The sequence below is a fragment of the Mobula hypostoma genome, unplaced genomic scaffold (genome assembly GCF_963921235.1).
Source record: "Mobula hypostoma unplaced genomic scaffold, sMobHyp1.1 scaffold_97, whole genome shotgun sequence".
NCBI classification, from domain to species: Eukaryota; Metazoa; Chordata; class Chondrichthyes; order Myliobatiformes; family Myliobatidae; genus Mobula; species Mobula hypostoma.
The window spans coordinates 255,458-272,441 of record NW_026948188.1 but is presented as its reverse complement, the minus strand read 5'-3'; the positions used below and the strand labels follow the sequence as shown (position 1 = coordinate 272,441).

At 57.1% G+C, this 16,984-nt stretch overlaps 1 protein-coding gene across 1 annotated transcript in view; it reads left to right on the top strand.

Moving 5' to 3' along the window:
* The window catches only part of LOC134341727 (zyxin-like), a 61,147-nt gene that overhangs the window by 23,308 nt on the left and 20,855 nt on the right, over window positions 1-16,984 (top strand). The window contains exons 3-4 of the mRNA XM_063039626.1: window positions 8,627-8,829; window positions 15,616-15,744. Of these exons, the coding sequence (XP_062895696.1) occupies window positions 8,627-8,829; window positions 15,616-15,744 (332 nt within the window). The remainder of the gene's footprint in view (window positions 1-8,626; window positions 8,830-15,615; window positions 15,745-16,984) is intronic.

Here is a 16,984-nt window from a genome sequence, read left to right as displayed (position 1 = left end):
TTTACACGGGATGAGGGGTTTAGAAGGGGCATTTCGGAGTGGTTGTTTACAGGGTGTGAGGGGTTTAGAAGGGGCATTTCGGAGTGGGTGTTTACACGGGGTGAGGGGTTTAGAAGGGGCATTTCGGAGTGGGTGTTTACAGGGGGTGAGGGAGTTTAGAAGGGGCATTTCGGAGTGGTGTTTACACGGGGTGAGGTGTTTACAAGGGGCATTTCGGAGTGGTGTTTACAGGGGGTGAGGGGTTTAGAAGGGGCATTTCGGGGTGGTGTTTACAGGGGATGAGGGGTTTAGAAGGGGCATTTCGGAGTGGTGTTTACACGGGGTGAGGGGTTTACAAGGGGCATTTCGGAGTGGGTGTTTACAGGGGGTGAGGGGTTTAGAAGGGGCATTTCGGAGTGGTGTTTACACGGGCTGAGGGGTTTAGAAGGGGCATTTCGGAGGGGCGTTTACACGGGGTGAGGGGGTTTAGAAGGGGCATTTCGGAGTGGGCGTTTACACGGGGTGAGGGGGTTTAGAAGGGGCATTTCGGAGTGGGCGTTTACACGGGGTGAGGGGGTTCAGAAGGGGCATTTCGGAGTGGGCGTTTACACGGGGTGAGGGGGTTTAGAAGGGGCATTTCGGAGTGGGCGTTTACACGGGGTGTGGGGGTTTAGAAGGGGCATTTCGGAGTGGCGTTTACATGGGGTGAGGGGTTTAGAACGGGCATTTCGGAGTGGTGTTTACAGGGGGGTGAGGGGTTTAGAAGGGGTATTTCGGAGTGGGTGTTTACAGGGGTTGAGGGGTTTAGAAGGGGCATTTCGGAGTGGTGTTTACACGGGGTGAGGGGTTTAGAACGGGCATTTCGGAGTGGCGTTTACAGGGGGTGAGGGGTTTAGAAGGGGCATTTCAGAGTGGAGTTTACAGGGGGTGAGGGGGTTTACAAGGGGCAATTCGGAGTGGGTGTTTACACGGGGTGAGGGGGTTTAGAAGAGGCATTTCGGAGTGGGTGTTTACACGGGGTGAGGGGTTTAGAAGGGGCATTTTGGAGCGGTGTTTACAGGGGGTGAGGGGTTTACAAGGGGCATTTTGGAGTGGTGTTTACAGGGGGTGAGGGGTTTAGAAGGGGCATTTCGCAGTAGGTGTTTACACGGAGTGAGGGGGTTTAGAAGGGGCATTTCGGAGTGGTGTTTACACGGGGTGAGGGGTTTAGAAGGGGCATTTCAGAGTGGGCGTTTACAGGGGGTGAGGGGTTTAGAAGGGGCATTTTGGAGTGGTGTTTACAGGGGGTGAGGGGTTTACAAGGGACATTTCGGAGTGGTGTTTACAGGGGGTGAGGGGTTTAGAAGGGGCATTTCGGAGTGGGCGTTTACACGGGGTGAGGGGGTTTAGAGGGGGCATTTCGGAGTGGCGTTTACACGGGATGAGGGGTTTAGAAGGGGCATTTCGGAGTGGTTGTTTACAGGGTGTGAGGGGTTTAGAAGGGGCATTTCGGAGTGGGTGTTTACACGGGGTGAGGGGTTTAGAAGGGGCATTTCGGAGTGGGTGTTTACAGGGGGTGAGGGAGTTTAGAAGGGGCATTTCGGAGTGGTGTTTACACGGGGTGAGGTGTTTACAAGGGGCATTTCGGAGTGGTGTTTACAGGGGGTGAGGGGTTTAGAAGGGGCATTTCGGGGTGGTGTTTACAGGGGATGAGGGGTTTAGAAGGGGCATTTCGGAGTGGTGTTTACACGGGGTGAGGGGTTTACAAGGGGCATTTCGGAGTGGGTGTTTACAGGGGGTGAGGGGTTTAGAAGGGGCATTTCGGAGTGGTGTTTACACGGGCTGAGGGGTTTAGAAGGGGCATTACGGAGGGGCGTTTACACGGGGTGAGGGGGTTTAGAAGGGGCATTTCGGAGTGGGCGTTTACACGGGGTGAGGGGGTTTAGAAGGGGCATTTCGGAGTGGGCGTTTACACGGGGTGAGGGGGTTTAGAAGGGGCATTTCGGAGTGGGCGTTTACACGGGGTGAGGGGGTTTAGAAGGGGCATTTCGGAGTGGGCGTTTACACGGGGTGAGGGGGTTTAGAAGGGGCATTTCGGAGTGGCGTTTACATGGGGTGAGGGGTTTAGAAGGGGCATTTCGGAGTGGGCGTTTACAGGGGGTGAGGGGTTTAGAAGGGGCATTTTGGAGTGGTGTTTACAGGGGGTGAGGGGTTTACAAGGGGCATTTCGGAGTGGTGTTTACAGGGGGTGAGGGGTTTAGAAGGGGCATTTCGGAGTGGGCGTTTACACGGGGTGAGGGGGTTTAGAAGGGGCATTTCGGAGTGGTGTTTACAGGGGATGAGGGGTTTAGAAGGGTCATTTCGGAGTGGTGTTTACACGGGGTGAGGGGTTTAGAAGGGGCATTTTGGAGTGGGCGTTTACACGGGGTGAGGGGTTTACAAGGGGCATTTCGGAGTGGCGTTTACACGGGGTGAGGGGGTTTAGAAGGGGCATTTCGGAGTGGTGTTTACACGGGGTGAGGGGTTTAGAAGGGGCATTTCGGAGTGGGCGTTTACACAGGGTGAGGGGTTTACAAGGGGCATTTTGGAGTGGTGTTTACAGGGGGTGAGGGGTTTAGAAGGGGCATTTCGCAGTAGGTGTTTACACGGAGTGAGGGGGTTTAGAAGGGGCATTTCGGAGTGGTGTTTACACGGGGTGAGGGGTTTAGAAGGGGCATTTCAGAGTGGGCGTTTACAGGGGGTGAGGGGTTTAGAAGGGGCATTTTGGAGTGGTGTTTACAGGGGGTGAGGGGTTTACAAGGGACATTTCGGAGTGGTGTTTACAGGGGGTGAGGGGTTTAGAAGGGGCATTTCGGAGTGGGCGTTTACACGGGGTGAGGGGGTTTAGAGGGGGCATTTCGGAGTGGCGTTTACACGGGATGAGGGGTTTAGAAGGGGCATTTCGGAGTGGTTGTTTACAGGGTGTGAGGGGTTTAGAAGGGGCATTTCGGAGTGGGTGTTTACACGGGGTGAGGGGTTTAGAAGGGGCATTTCGGAGTGGGTGTTTACAGGGGGTGAGGGAGTTTAGAAGGGGCATTTCGGAGTGGTGTTTACACGGGGTGAGGTGTTTACAAGGGGCATTTCGGAGTGGTGTTTACAGGGGGTGAGGGGTTTAGAAGGGGCATTTCGGGGTGGTGTTTACAGGGGATGAGGGGTTTAGAAGGGGCATTTCGGAGTGGTGTTTACACGGGGTGAGGGGTTTACAAGGGGCATTTCGGAGTGGGTGTTTACAGGGGGTGAGGGGTTTAGAAGGGGCATTTCGGAGTGGTGTTTACACGGGCTGAGGGGTTTAGAAGGGGCATTACGGAGGGGCGTTTACACGGGGTGAGGGGGTTTAGAAGGGGCATTTCGGAGTGGGCGTTTACACGGGGTGAGGGGGTTTAGAAGGGGCATTTCGGAGTGGTGTTTACACGGGGTGAGGGGTTTACAAGGGGCATTTCGGAGTGGGTGTTTACAGGGGGTGAGGGGTTTAGAAGGGGCATTTCGGAGTGGTGTTTACACGGGCTGAGGGGTTTAGAAGGGGCATTACGGAGGGGCGTTTACACGGGGTGAGGGGGTTTAGAAGGGGCATTTCGGAGTGGGCGTTTACACGGGGTGAGGGGGTTTAGAAGGGGCATTTCGGAGTGGGCGTTTACACGGGGTGAGGGGGTTTAGAAGGGGCATTTCGGAGTGGGCGTTTACACGGGGTGAGGGGGTTTAGAAGGGGCATTTCGGAGTGGGCGTTTACACGGGGTGAGGGGGTTTAGAAGGGGCATTTCGGAGTGGCGTTTACATGGGGTGAGGGGTTTAGAACGGGCATTTCGGAGTGGTGTTTACAGGGGGGTGAGGGGTTTAGAAGGGGTATTTCGGAGTGGGTGTTTACAGGGGTTGAGGGGTTTAGAAGGGGCATTTCGGAGTGGGTGTTTACACGGGGTGAGGGGTTTAGAACGGGCATTTCGGAGTGGCGTTTACAGGGGGTGAGGGGTTTAGAAGGGGCATTTCAGAGTGGAGTTTACAGGGGGTGAGGGGGTTTACAAGGGGCAATTCGGAGTGGGTGTTTACACGGGGTGAGGGGGTTTAGAAGGGGCATTTCGGAGTGGGTGTTTACACGGGGTGAGGGGTTTACAAGGGGCATTTCGGAGTGGTGTTTACACGGGCTGAGGGGTTTAGAAGGGGCATTTCGGAGTGGTGCTTACACGGGGTGAGGGGTTTACAAGGGGCATTTCGGAGTGGTGTTTACACGGGCTGAGGGGTTTAGAAGGGGCATTTCGGAGTGGGCGTTTACACGGGGTGAGGGGTTTAGAAGGGGCATTTCGGAGTGGGTGTTTACAGGGGGTGAGGGGTTTACAAGGGGCATTTCGGAGTGGTGTTTACAGGGGATGAGGGGTTTAGAAGGGGCATTTCGGAGTGGTGTTTACACGGGGTGAGGGGTTTAGAAGGGGCATTTCGGAGTGGGCGTTTACACGGGGTGAGGGGTTTAGAAGGGGCATTTCGGAGTGGTGTTTACACGGGGTGAGGGGTTTAGAAGGGGCATTTCGGAGTGGGCATTTACAGGGGGTGAGGGGTTTAGAAGGGGCATTTTGGAGTGGTGTTTACAGGGGGTGAGGGGTTTACAAGGGGCATTTCGGAGTGGTGTTTACAGGGGGTGAGGGGTTTAGAAGGGGCATTTCGGAGTGGGCGTTTACACGGGGTGAAGGGGTTTAGAAGGGGCATTTCGGAGTGGCGTTTACACGGGATGAGGGGTTTAGAAGGGGCATTTCGGAGTGGTTGTTTACAGGGTGTGAGGGGTTTAGAAGGGGCATTTCGGAGTGGGTGTTTACAGGGGGTGAGGGGTTTACAAGGGGCATTTCTGAGTGGCGTATACACGGGGTGAGGGGGTTTAGAAGGGGCATTTCGGAGTGGCGTTTACACGGGGTGAGGGGTTTAGAAGGGGCATTTCGGAGTGGCGTTTACACGGGGTGAGGGGTTTACAAGGGGCATTTCGGAGTGGTGTTTACACGGGGTGAGGGGTTTAGAAGGGGCATTTCGGAGTGGTGTTTACAGGGGGTGAGGGGTTTACAAGGGGCATTTCGGAGTGGCGTTTACACGGGGTGAGGGGTTTACAAGGGGCATTTCGGAGTGGGTGTTTACAGGGGGTGAGGGGTTTAGAAGGGGCATTTTGGAGTGGTGTTTACACGGGGTGAGGGGTTTAGAAGGGGCATTTCGGAGTGGGTGTTTACAGGGGGTGAGGGGTTTAGAAGGGGCATTTCGGAGTGGCGTTTACACGGGGTGAGGGGTTTACAAGGGGCATTTCGGAGTGGCGTTTACACGGGGTGAGGGGGTTTAGAAGGGGCATTTCGGAGTGGCGTTTACACGGGGTGAGGGGTTTAGAAGAGGCATTTCGCAGTGGTGTTTACACGGGGTTGAGGGGTTTAGAAGGGGCATTTTGGAGTGGCGTTTACAGGGGGTGAGGGGTTTAGAAGGGGCATTTCGGAGTGGTGTTTACAGGGGGTGAGGGGTTTAGAAGGGGCATTTTGGAGTGGGTGTTTACACGGGGTTGAGGGGTTTAGAAGGGGCATTTCGGAGTGGGTGTTTACACGGGGTGAGGGGTTTACAAGGGGCATTTTGGAGTGGTGTTTACACGGGGTGAGGGGGTTTAGAAGGGGCATTTCGGAGTGGTGTTTACACGGGCTGAGGGGTTTAGAAGGGACATTTCGGAGTGGTGTTTACACGGGGTGAGGGGTTTAGAAGGGGCATTTCGGAGTGGGTGTTTACAGGGGGTGAGGGGGTTTAGAAGGGGCATTTCGGAGTGGTGTTTACACGGATTGAGGTGTTTACAAGGAGCATTTCGGAGTGGGTGTTTACACGGGGTGAGGGGTTTAGAAGGGGCATTTTGGAGTGGTGTTTACAGGGGGTGAGGGGTTTAGAAGGGGCATTTCGGAGTGGCGTTTACACGGGGTGAGGGGTTTACAAGGGGCATTTCGGAGTGGTGTTTACACGGGGTGAGGTGTTTACAAGGGGCATTTCGGAGTGGTGTTTACAGGGGGTGAGGGGTTTAGAAGGGGCATTTCGGAGTGGTGTTTACACGGGGTGAGGGGTTTAGAAGGGGCATTTTGGAGTGGCGTTTACACGGGGTGAGGGGTTTAGGAGGGGCATTTCGGAGTGGGCATTTACACGGGGGTGAGGGGTTTAGAAGGGGCATTTCGCAGTGGTGTTTACACGGGGTGAGGGGTTTAGAAGGGGCATTTCGGAGTGGTGTTTACACGGGGTGAGGGGTTTAGAAGGGGCATTTCGGAGTGGCGTTTACAGGGGGTGAGGGGTTTACAAGGGGCATTTCGGAGTGGGCGTTTACACGGGGGTGAGGGGTTTAGAAGGGGCATTTCGCAGTGGTGTTTACACGGGGTGAGGGGTTTACAAGGGGCATTTCGGAGGGGCGTTTACACGGGGTGAGGGGGTTTAGAAGGGGCATTTCGGAGTGGTGTTTACACGGGCTGAGGGGTTTAGAAGGGGCATTTCGGAGTGGGCGTTTACATGGGATGAGGGGTTTAGAAGGGGCATTTCGGAGGGGCGTTTACACGGGGTGAGGGGTTTAGAAGGGGCATTTCGGAGTGGGTGTTTACACGGGGTGAGGGGTTTACAATGGGCATTTCGGAGTGGCGTTTACACGGGGTGAGGGGTTTAGAAGGGGCATTTCGGAGTGGCGTTTACAGGGGGTGAGGGGTTTAGAAGGGGCATTTCGGAGTGGGCGTTTACAGGTGGTGAGGGGTTTACAAGGGGCATTTCGGAGTGGTGTTTACACGGGGTGAGGGGTTTAGAAGGGGCATTTCGGAGTGGGTGTTTACAGGGGGTGAGGGGTTTAGAAGGGGCATTTCGGAGTGGCGTTTACACGGGGTGAGGGGTTTAGAAGGGGCATTTCGGAGTGGGTGTCTGCAGGGGGTGAGGGGTTTGGAAGGGGCATTTCGGAGTGGGTGTTTACAGGGGGTGAGGGGTTTAGTAGGGGCATTTCGGAGTGGCGTTTACACGGGGTGAGGGGTTTAGAAGGGGCATTTCGGAGTGGGTGTTTACACGGGGTGAGGGGTTTAGAAGGGGCATTTTGGAGTGGTGTTTACAGGGGGTGAGGCGTTTACAAGGGGCATTTCGTAGTGGGTGTTTACAGGGGGTGAGGGGTTTAGAAGGGGCATTTCGGAGTGGGTGTTTACACGGGGTGAGGGGTTTAGAAGGGGCATTTCGGAGTGGGTGTTTACAGGGGGTGAGGGGTTTAGAAGGGGCATTTCGGAGTGGGTGTTTACAGGGGGTGAGGGGTTTAGAAGGGGCATTTCGGAGTGGTGTTTACAGGGGGTGAGGGGGTTTAGAACGGGCATTTCAGAGTGGCGTTTACACGGGCTGAGGGGTTTACAAGGGGCATTTTGGAGTGGTGTTTACAGGGGGTGAGGGGTTTAGAAGGGGCATTTCGGAGTGGTGTTTACACGGGGTGAGGGGTTTAGAAGGGGCATTTCGGAGTGGGTGTTTACACGGGGTGAGGGGTTTAGAAGGGGCATTTCGGAGTGGGTGTTTACAGGGGGTGAGGGGTTTAGAAGGGGCATTTCGGAGTGGCGTTTACAGGGGGTGAGGGGTTTACAAGGGGCATTTCGGAGTGGGTGTTTACAGGGGGTGAGGGGTTTACAAGGGGCATTTCGGAGTGGCGTTTACAGGGGGTGAGGGGTTTACAAGGGGCATTTCGGAGTGGTGTTTACACGGGGTGAGGGGTTTAGGAGGGGCATTTCGGAGTGGGTGTTTACACGGGGTGAGGGGGTTTAGAAGGGGCATTTCGGAGTGGTGTTTACAGGGGGTGAGGGGTTTACAAGGGGCATTTCGGAGTGGTGTTTACACGGGGTGAGGGGTTTAGGAGGGGCATTTCGGAGTGGGTGTTTACACGGGGTGAGGTGTTTACAAGGGGCATTTCGGAGTGGGTGTTTACAGGGGGTGAGGGGTTTAGAAGGGGCATTTCGGAGTGGTGTTTACAGGGGGTGAGGGGTTTACAAGGGGCATTTCGGAGTGGGCGTTTACACGGGGGTGAGGGGTTTACAAGGGGCATTTCGGAGTGGGTGTTTACAGGGGGTGAGGGGTTTAGAAGGGGCATTTCGGAGTGGCGTTTACACGGGGTGAGGGGTTTACAAGGGGCATTTCGGAGTGGCGTTTACAGGGGGTGAGGGGTTTAGAAGGGGCATTTCGGAGTGGCGTTTACAGGGGGTGAGGGGTTTACAAGGGGCATTTCGGTGTGGGTGTTTACACGGGGTGAGGGGTTTAGAAGGGGCATTTCGGAGTGGGTGTTTACACGGGGTGAGGGGTTTAGAAGGGGCATTTCGGAGTGGTGTTTACAAGGGGTGAGGGGTTTAGAAGGGGCATTTCGGAGTGGTGTTTACAGGGGGTGAGGAGTTTAGAAGGGGCATTTCGGAGTGGGTGTTTACACGGGGGTGAGGGGTTTAGAAGGGGCATTTTGGAGTGGGTGTTTACACGGGGTGAGGGGTTTAGAAGGAGCATTTCGGAGTGGGTGCTTACACGGGGTGAGGGGTTTAGAAGGGGCATTTCGGAGTGGTGTTTACAGGGGGTGAGGGTTTTAGAAGGGGCATTTCGGAGTGGTGTTGACTGTGCAGAATTGACCCTCCCTTGTCTCTGTCGTTTGTCTCCCCAGCCCTGCCACCCCCTCCCCCTCCGGAGGACGAGGCCCTCCCCGCCCCCTGTGACCTGCCCCCGCCCTCCCCCCCTCCTCCTCCCCCGCCCCCTCCGCCCTTCGAGGAGTCCTTCCCCGCCCCGCCCCTCGAGGATGCCTTCCCCTCGCCCCCGTCACCCATGGTGGAGGAGACGCTGTCGCCCGGGGAGAAGACGGCCTCCACGGTAAGGGAAAAGATCTGGTGGGGGGGGGAGCATCGGGGAGGGAAGGGGTGAGGGAGAAGTGGAGGGGGGGTGAGGTAGGGGGGAAGGAGGAGATGAGGGAGACGGGGAGGGGTGTATGGGAGGGAGGGAATGAGGGAGATGGGGAGGGGTGTAGGGGAGGGAGGGGGTGACGGAGACGGGGAGGGAGGGGGTGACGGAGACGGGGAGGGGTGTAGGGGAGGGAGGGGGTGACGGAGACGGGGAGGGGTGTAGGGGAGGGAGGGGGTGAGGGAGACGGGGAGGGGTGTAGGGGAGGGAGGGGGTGACGGGGACGGGGAGGGGTGTAGGGGAGGGAGGGGATGAGGGAGATGGGGAGGGGTGTAGGGGAGGGAGGGGGTGACGGAGACGGGGAGGTGTGTGGGGGAGGGAGGGGGTGACGGCGACAGGGAGGGGTGTAGGGGAGGGAGGGGGTGACGGAGACGGGGAGGGGTGTAGGGGAGGGAGGAATGAGGGAGATGGGGAGGGCTGTAGGTGAGGGAGGGGGTGACGGAGACGGGGAGGGGTGTAGGGGAGGGAGGGGGTGAGGGAGACGGGGAGGGGTGTAGGGGAGGGAGGAATGAGGGAGATGGGGAGGGCTGTAGGGGAGCGATGGGGTGACGGAGACGGGGAGGGGTGTAGGGGAGGGAGGGGGTGAGGGAGACGGGGAGGGAGGAATGAGGGAGATGGGGAGGGCTGTAGGTGAGGGAGGGGGTGACGGAGACGGGGAGGGTTGTAGGGGAGGGAGGGGGTGAGGGAGACGGGGAGGGGTGTAGGGGAGGGAGGAATGAGGGAGATGGGGAGGGCTGTAGGGGAGGGAGGGGGTGACGGAGACGGGGAGGGGTGTAGGGGAGGGAGGGGGTGACGGAGTCGGGGAGGGGTGTAGGGGAGGGAGGAATGAGGGAAATGGGGAGGGCTGTAGGTGAGGGAGGGGGTGACGGAGACGGGGAGGGGTGTAGGGGAGGGAGGGGGTGAGGGAGACGGGGAGGGGTGTAGGGGAGGGAGGAATGAGGGAGATGGGGAGGGCTGTCGGGGAGCGATGGGGTGACGGAGACGGGGAGGGGTGTAGGGGAGGGAGGGGGTGAGGGAGACGGGGAGGGAGGAATGAGGGAGATGGGGAGGGCTGTAGGTGAGGGAGGGGGTGACGGAGACGGGGAGGGTTGTAGGGGCGGGAGGGGGTGAGGGAGACGGGGAGGGGTGTAGGGGAGGGAGGAATGAGGGAGATGGGGAGGGCTGTAGGGGAGGGAGGGGGTGACGGAGACGGGGAGGGGTGTAGGGGAGGGAGGGGGTGAGGGAGACGGGGAGGGAGGAATGAGGGAGATGGGGAGGGCTGTAGGGGAGGGAGGGGGTGACGGAGACAGGGAGGGGTGAGGGAGACAGGGAGGGGTGTAGGGGAGGGAGGGGGTGACGGAGACGGGGAGGGGTGTAGGAGAGGGAGTGGGTGACGGGGACGGGGAGGGGTGTATGGGAGGGAGGGGATGAGGGAGATGTGGAGGGTGTAGGGGAGGGAGGGGGTGACGGAGACGGGGAGGGGTGCATGGGAGGGAGGTTATGAGGGAGATGTGGAGGGTGTATGGCAGGGAGGGTATGAGGGAGATGTGGAGGGTGTATGGGAGGGAGGGGATGAGGGAAATGTGGTGTAGGGGAGGGAGGGGATGAGGGAGATGTGGAGGGAGCGGATGAGGGAGATGTGAGAAATGGGGAGGGAGGGGATGAGGGAGATGTGAGAGATGGGGAGGGAGGGGATGAAGGAGACGGGGAGGGGTGTAGGGGAGGGAGGGGAAGATGGGGAGGGGTGTAGGGGAGGGAGGGGGTGATGGAGACGGGGAGGGAGGGGATGAGGGAGACGGGGAGGGGTGTAGGGGGTTACGGAAACATCGCAGTTCCCAAAGCCCCCATCTCCCGACCCACCCCACTGTAAACGTAAATTTGCCGTAGCAGAGAACCACAGCGCAAAAGGACGGTCACTCATCTTTTCTCCAGTTAATTGCTTCTGCCTCCGCCGGTGAGTGAACTCGCTCCCGACGTCAGGGGGAGAAACGTTCTCGTTCCGCCGGGGGTTCAACAAGTTGTCGGACCGACGTCTGAATTGTTACAAGTTACAAGGCCGCCCATGTTGATACGAAAGAATAATCAGTTCCATAGACATCCCAGCTACTCAGGTAGAGCAGATCATAATAACTTAGAGAAAAGACCCCACTGAAATTTAAGTTTTAATTGATCAAAGAATGTCCCGTCTTAAGCTCGATCAGCAACCGTCTTTTGTCGAAACCGAAAGGTGTCAAAAGTCAGGAGACGTCTTTCGTGGAGAACTTAAACTTTGTGTCAAAAGTCAGGAGACGTCTTTCGTGGAGAACTTAAAAACTTTGTGTCAAAAGTCAGGAGACGTCTTTCGTGGAGAACTTAAAAACTTTGTGTCAAAAGTCAGGAGACGTCTTTCGTGGAGAACTTAAAATCTTTGTGTCAAAAGTCAGGAGACGTCTTTCGTGGAGAACTTAAACTTTGTGTCAAAAGTCAGGAGACGTCTTTCGTGGAGAACTTAAACTTTGTGTCAAAAGTCAGGAGACGTCTTTCGTGGAGAACTTAAAAACTTTGTGTCAAAAGTCAGGAGACGTCTTTCGTGGAGAACTTAAAAACTTTGTGTCAAAAGTCAGGAGACGTCTTTCGTGGAGAACTTAAACTTTGTGTCAAAAGTCAGGAGACGTCTTTCGTGGAGAACTTAAACTTTGTGTCAAAAGTCAGGAGACGTCTTTCGTGGAGAACTTAAACTTTGTGTCAAAAGTCAGGAGACGTCTTTCGTGGAGAACTTAAACTTTGTGTCAAAAGTCAGGAGACGTCTTTCGTGGAGAACTTAAAAACTGTGTCAAAAGTCAGGAGACGTCTTTCGTGGAGAACTTAAAAACTTAGTGTCAAAAGTCAGGAGACGTCTTTCGTGGAGAACTTAAAAACTTTGTGTCAAAAGTCAGGAGACGTCTTTCGTGGAGAACTTAAAATCTTTGTGTCAAAAGTCAGGAGACGTCTTTCGTGGAGAACTTAAACTTTGTGTCAAAAGTCAGGAGACGTCTTTCGTGGAGAACTTAAAAACTTTGTGTCAAAAGTCAGGAGACGTCTTTCGTGGAGAACTTAAAAACTTTGTGTCAAAAGTCAGGAGACGTCTTTCGTGGAGAACTCAGGGTTAGACAACAGACAATAGGTGCAGGAGTCGGCCATTCGGCCTTCGAGCCAGCACCGCCATTCACTGTGATCACGGCTGATCATCCACAATCAGTATCCAGTTCCTGCCTTATCCCCATAACCTCTGATTCCGCGATCTTTAACAGCTCTATCCATCTCTTTCTTGAAAGCATCCAGAGACTTGGCCTCCAGAGCATTCCACATATCCACCACTCTCTGGGTGAAAAAGTTTTTCCTCAACTCCGTTCTGAATGACCTACCCCTTATTCTTAAACTGTGGCCTCTGGTTCTGGACTCACCCATCAGCGGGAACATGCTTCCTGCCTCCAGCATGTCCAATCCCTGAATAATCTTATATGTTTCAATCAGATCCCCTCTCAGCCTTCTACATTCCAGAGTATACAAGCCCAGTCGCTCCAATCTTTCGACATATGACAGTCTCGCCATGTGTTTTGTGGAAAACTTAACAACTTTCTCACAGCGTGCGACCAACAGCAGAAGGCAGCAGCCCCCCCCCCGCCACCCCATCCAGGCCACCCCGAACAAGACGACATGTAACCCAGTTCTTGGGGGTCTCCGGCAGGCTGTCTGTCTCCAGAGGGGGGCCGTCCTCCGAAAACAAGAGCAAACCACTGTTCGGACGGGACAGTCTTCCTCGTCACCTCTCCGAGGGCCCCATTCCCTCCCCCCACCCATCTCGAGAGAGAGAGAGAGAGCGAGTGACGGGGGAGTGAGAGAGAGAGAGGGGGGAGAGACGAGAAAGAGTGAGTGGGGACGAGAGAGGGCGAGGAATGAGAGAGAAAGAGGGGGAAAAGAAAGGACGAGAGGGAGGGGTGACGAGAGAGGGTGAGGGGGAAATGAGGGTGGGGGGACGAGAGAGGAGGAATGAGGAAGAGAGAGGGGGACGAGAGCGAGGAAGGGAATGGGCGTGATGAGAGAGAGGGGGGTGACGAGAGTGGGGGTGAATCAGAGTTGGGGGACGAGAGAGGGGTGGAGGTAGGAGAAAGAGGGAGGGAGGGAGAGAGAGAACGAATGGGGGGGACGAGAGAGGAGGAATGAGGAAGAGAGAGGGGACCGAGAGAGAGGGGGTGATGAGAGAGGAGGAATGAGGAAGAGAGAGGGACGAGAGAGGGGGGACAAGAGAGAGGAGGAATGAGAGAGAGGGGACGAAAGAGGAGGAATGAGGAAGAGAGAGGGACGAGAGAGGAAGAATGAGGAAGAGAGAGGGATGAGAGAGAGGAGGAATGAGGAAGAGAGAGGGACGAGAGAGGAGGAATGAGGAAGAGAGAGGGATGAGAGAGAGGAGGAATGAGGAAGAGAGAGGAGGGACGAGAGAGAGAGGGTGACAAGAAACAGGGTGACGAGAGAGGGGGGGAATGAAAGAGAGGGGGTGATAAGAGAGGAGGAATGAGGAAGAGAGAGGGACAAGAGACAGGGTGACGAGAGAGAGGGGACAAGAGAGGGATGAGAGAGAGAGAGGGTGACCAGAGAAAGAGGGGGACGAGAGAGAGGGACAAGAGAGGAGGAATGAGGAAGAGAGGAGGGACAAGAGAGAGAGGGTGACCAGAGAAAGAGGGGGACGAGAGCGAGGATGGGAACGGGGAAGGACGCGAGGGGGGGGGAAGGAGTCGCTCGAGTACGGGGGCCGTCCTCGGCCAGCAGCTGTCGATGAGCGACACACGCCTCCCGCCGCCTCTCGCTCGCCACTTCGGCCGATAGGTAACCGGCCCGTCCGCCTCTCCCTGGAGAGACAGCGGGGTCGGGCCGGGATGCGAGTCCCCGCCGCTCGCGAAGGACCGCGGTTTGCTGCGGGGGGGGCTCCGACAGCACCCCCGACCTCCTCCTCGGAAGACCGTCGGCTTCCGGCCCCCGGGCCGGTTCTGAATCTTGGTCAGGGGCGGGGGAACGGAACCGACCGCGGGGCTCCCCGAAGGAATCGGGCCACCGTCGCGCCCCGCACCCCACCACGGGGTTCTGGAAAGTTCCCGGCTGCTGCTCGGACGCGGCCTCGAAGTGCGGCTCGCGGCTGCCGTTCCATTCGGGAGTCGCGCCTTCGAAAGCAGAGTATGTTTCACAGAAACATGGAAAACCTACAGCACAATACAGGCCCTTCCGCCTACAAAGTTCTGCCAAACACCTCCCTACCTGAGAAATTACTGGGGTTACCCGTAGCCCTCTATTTTTCTGAGCTCCATGTATCTATCCAGGAGTCTCTTAAAAGACCCGATTGTATCCCCCTCCATCACCGTCGCCGGCAGCCCATTCCACGCACTGACCACTCTCTGTGTAAAAAAACTTACCCCTGACATCTCCTCTGTACCTACTCCCCAGCACAAAGGTTGGTGGTGTTGTAGATAGTGTAGAGGATTGTCGAAGATTGCAGAGAGACATTGATAGGATGCAGAAGTGGGCTGAGAAGTGGCAGATGGAGTTCAACCCGGAGAAGTGTGAGGTGGTACACTTTGGAAGGACAAACTCCAAGGCAGAGTACAAAGTAAATGGCAGGATACTTGGTAGTGTGGAGGAGCAGAGGGATCTCGGGGTACATGTCCACAGATCCCTGAAAGTTGCCTCACAGGTGGATAGGGTAGTTAAGAAAGCTTTCATAAGTCGAGGGATAGAGTTTAAGAGTCGCGATGTAATGATGCAGCTCTATAAAACTCTGGTTAGGCCACACTTGGAGTATTGTGTCCAGTTCTGGTCACCTCACTATAGGAAGGATGTGGAAGCATTGGAAAGGATACAGAGGAGATTTACCAGGATGCTGCCTGGTTTAGAGAGTATGCATTATGATCACAGATTAAGGGAGCTAGAGCTTTACTCTTTGGAGAGAAGGAGGATGAGAGGAGACATGATAGAGGTGTACAAGATAATAAGAGGAATAGATAGAGTGGATAGCCAGCGCCTCTTCCCCAGGGCACCACTGCTCAATACAAGAGGACATGGCTTTAAGGTAAGGGGTGGAAAGTTCAAGGGGGATATTAGAGGAAGGTTTTTTTACTCAGAGAGTGGTTGGTGCGTGGAATGCACTGCCTGAGTCAGTGGTGGAGGCAGATACACTAGTGAAGTTTAAGAGACTACTAGACAGGTATATGGAGGAATCTAAGGTGGGGGGGTTATATGGGAGGCAGGGTTTGAGGGTCAGCACGACATTGTGGGCTGAAGGGCCTGTAGTGTGCTGTACTATTCTATGTTCTATCTCCTCTGTACCTGCTTCCAAGCACCTTAAAACTGTGCCCTCTCGTGTTGGCCATTTCAGCCCTGGGAAAAAGCCTCTGACTATCCACACGATCAATGCCTCTCATCATCTTATACACCTCTATCAGGTCACCTCTCATCCTCCGTCGCTCCAAGGAGAAAAGGCCGAGTTCACTCAACCTATTCTCATAAGACATGCTCCCCAATCCAGGCAACATCCTTGTAAATCTCCTCTTCATCCTTCCTATGGTTTCCACATCCTTGCGCAGGGAACAGAGGGAGACGGGCAGTCGGAGGGGATTTGTTGACCGAGGGAGGGGCGAACGAGCTTAACGCAGGATCGAGAGCCCAAGGGCCCTGTCGTGGCTCGCAGAGTAACCGGCTGCGATTTACTCGTAGGCCCAGGGGAGCGTGCTGCCCAGCGTGGAGAGCACCCTGGAGAGTGAGATCGACACCCTCACGAACCTCCTCAACGACATGGAGAGGAACGACCCTCGCAGGCCAAGGGCCGAGGTACCTGCACCCCCGGTGAGTTCCAGCACCAAGAGTCCGGGCGACCCCCTCCCTCCCTCCCTCCCCGGAGGCAGAGACGGGCGTAGAGGAGGGAGGGGATGACGGAGATGGGGAGGGGTGTAGGGGAGGGAGGGGGTGACGGAGACGGGGAGGGGTGTAGGGGAGGGAGGGGGTGAGGGAGACGGGGAGGGGTGTAGGGGAGGGAGGGGGTGACGGAGACGGGGAGGGGTGTAGGGGAGGGAGGGGGTGACGGAGACGGGGAGGGGTGTAGGGGAGGGAGGGGGTGACGGAGACGGGGAGGGGTGTAGGGGAGGGAGGGGGTGACGGAGACGGGGAGGGGTGTAGGGGAGGGAGGGGGTGAGGGAGACGGGGAGGGGTGTAGGGGAGGGAGGGGGTGAGGGAGACGGGGAGGGGTGTAGGGGAGGGATGGGGTGAGGGAGACGGGGAGGGGTGTAGGGGAGGGAGGGGGTGAGGGAGACGGGGAGGGGTGTAGGGGAGGGAGGGGGTGAGGGAGACGGGGAGGGGTGTAGGGGAGGGAGGGAATGACGGGGAGGGGTGTTAGGGAGGGGGGGTGACGGAGACGGGGAGGGGTGCAGGGGAGGGAGGGGGTGACGGAGACGGGTTGTGTAGGGGAGGGAGGGGGTGACGGAGACAGGGATGGGTGTTAGGGAGGGAGGGGGTGACGGAAATGAGCAGGGGTGTAGGGGAGGGAGGGGGTGAGGGAGACGGGGAGGGGTGTAGGGGAGGGAGGGAGTGAGGGAGACGGGGAGAGATGTAGGGGAGGGAGGGGGTGATGGAGACGGGTAGGGGTGTAGGGGAGGGAGGGGGTGAGGGAGACGGGGAGGGGTGTAGGGGAGGGAGGGTGTGACGGAGACAGGGAGGGGTGTAGGGGGGAAGGGGTGACGGAGACGGGGAGGGGTGTAGAGGAGGGAGGGGGTGAGGGAGACGGGGAGGGGTGTAGGGGAGGGAGGGGGTGACGGAGACGGGGAAGGTTTCTGCGGAAGGAGGGGGTGACGGAGACAGGGAGGGGTGTAGGGGAGGGAGGGGGTGACGGAGACGGGGAGGAGTGTAGGGGAGGGAGGGGGTGACGGGAGGGGGTGACGGAGACGGGGAGGGGTGACGGAGACGGGGAGGGGTGTGGGGGAGGGAGGGGGTGATGGAGACGGGGAGGGAGGGGGTGACGGAAGGGGTGTAGGAGAGGGAGGGGGTGACGGAGACCGGGAGGGGTGTAGGGGAGGGAGGGGGTGACGGAGAC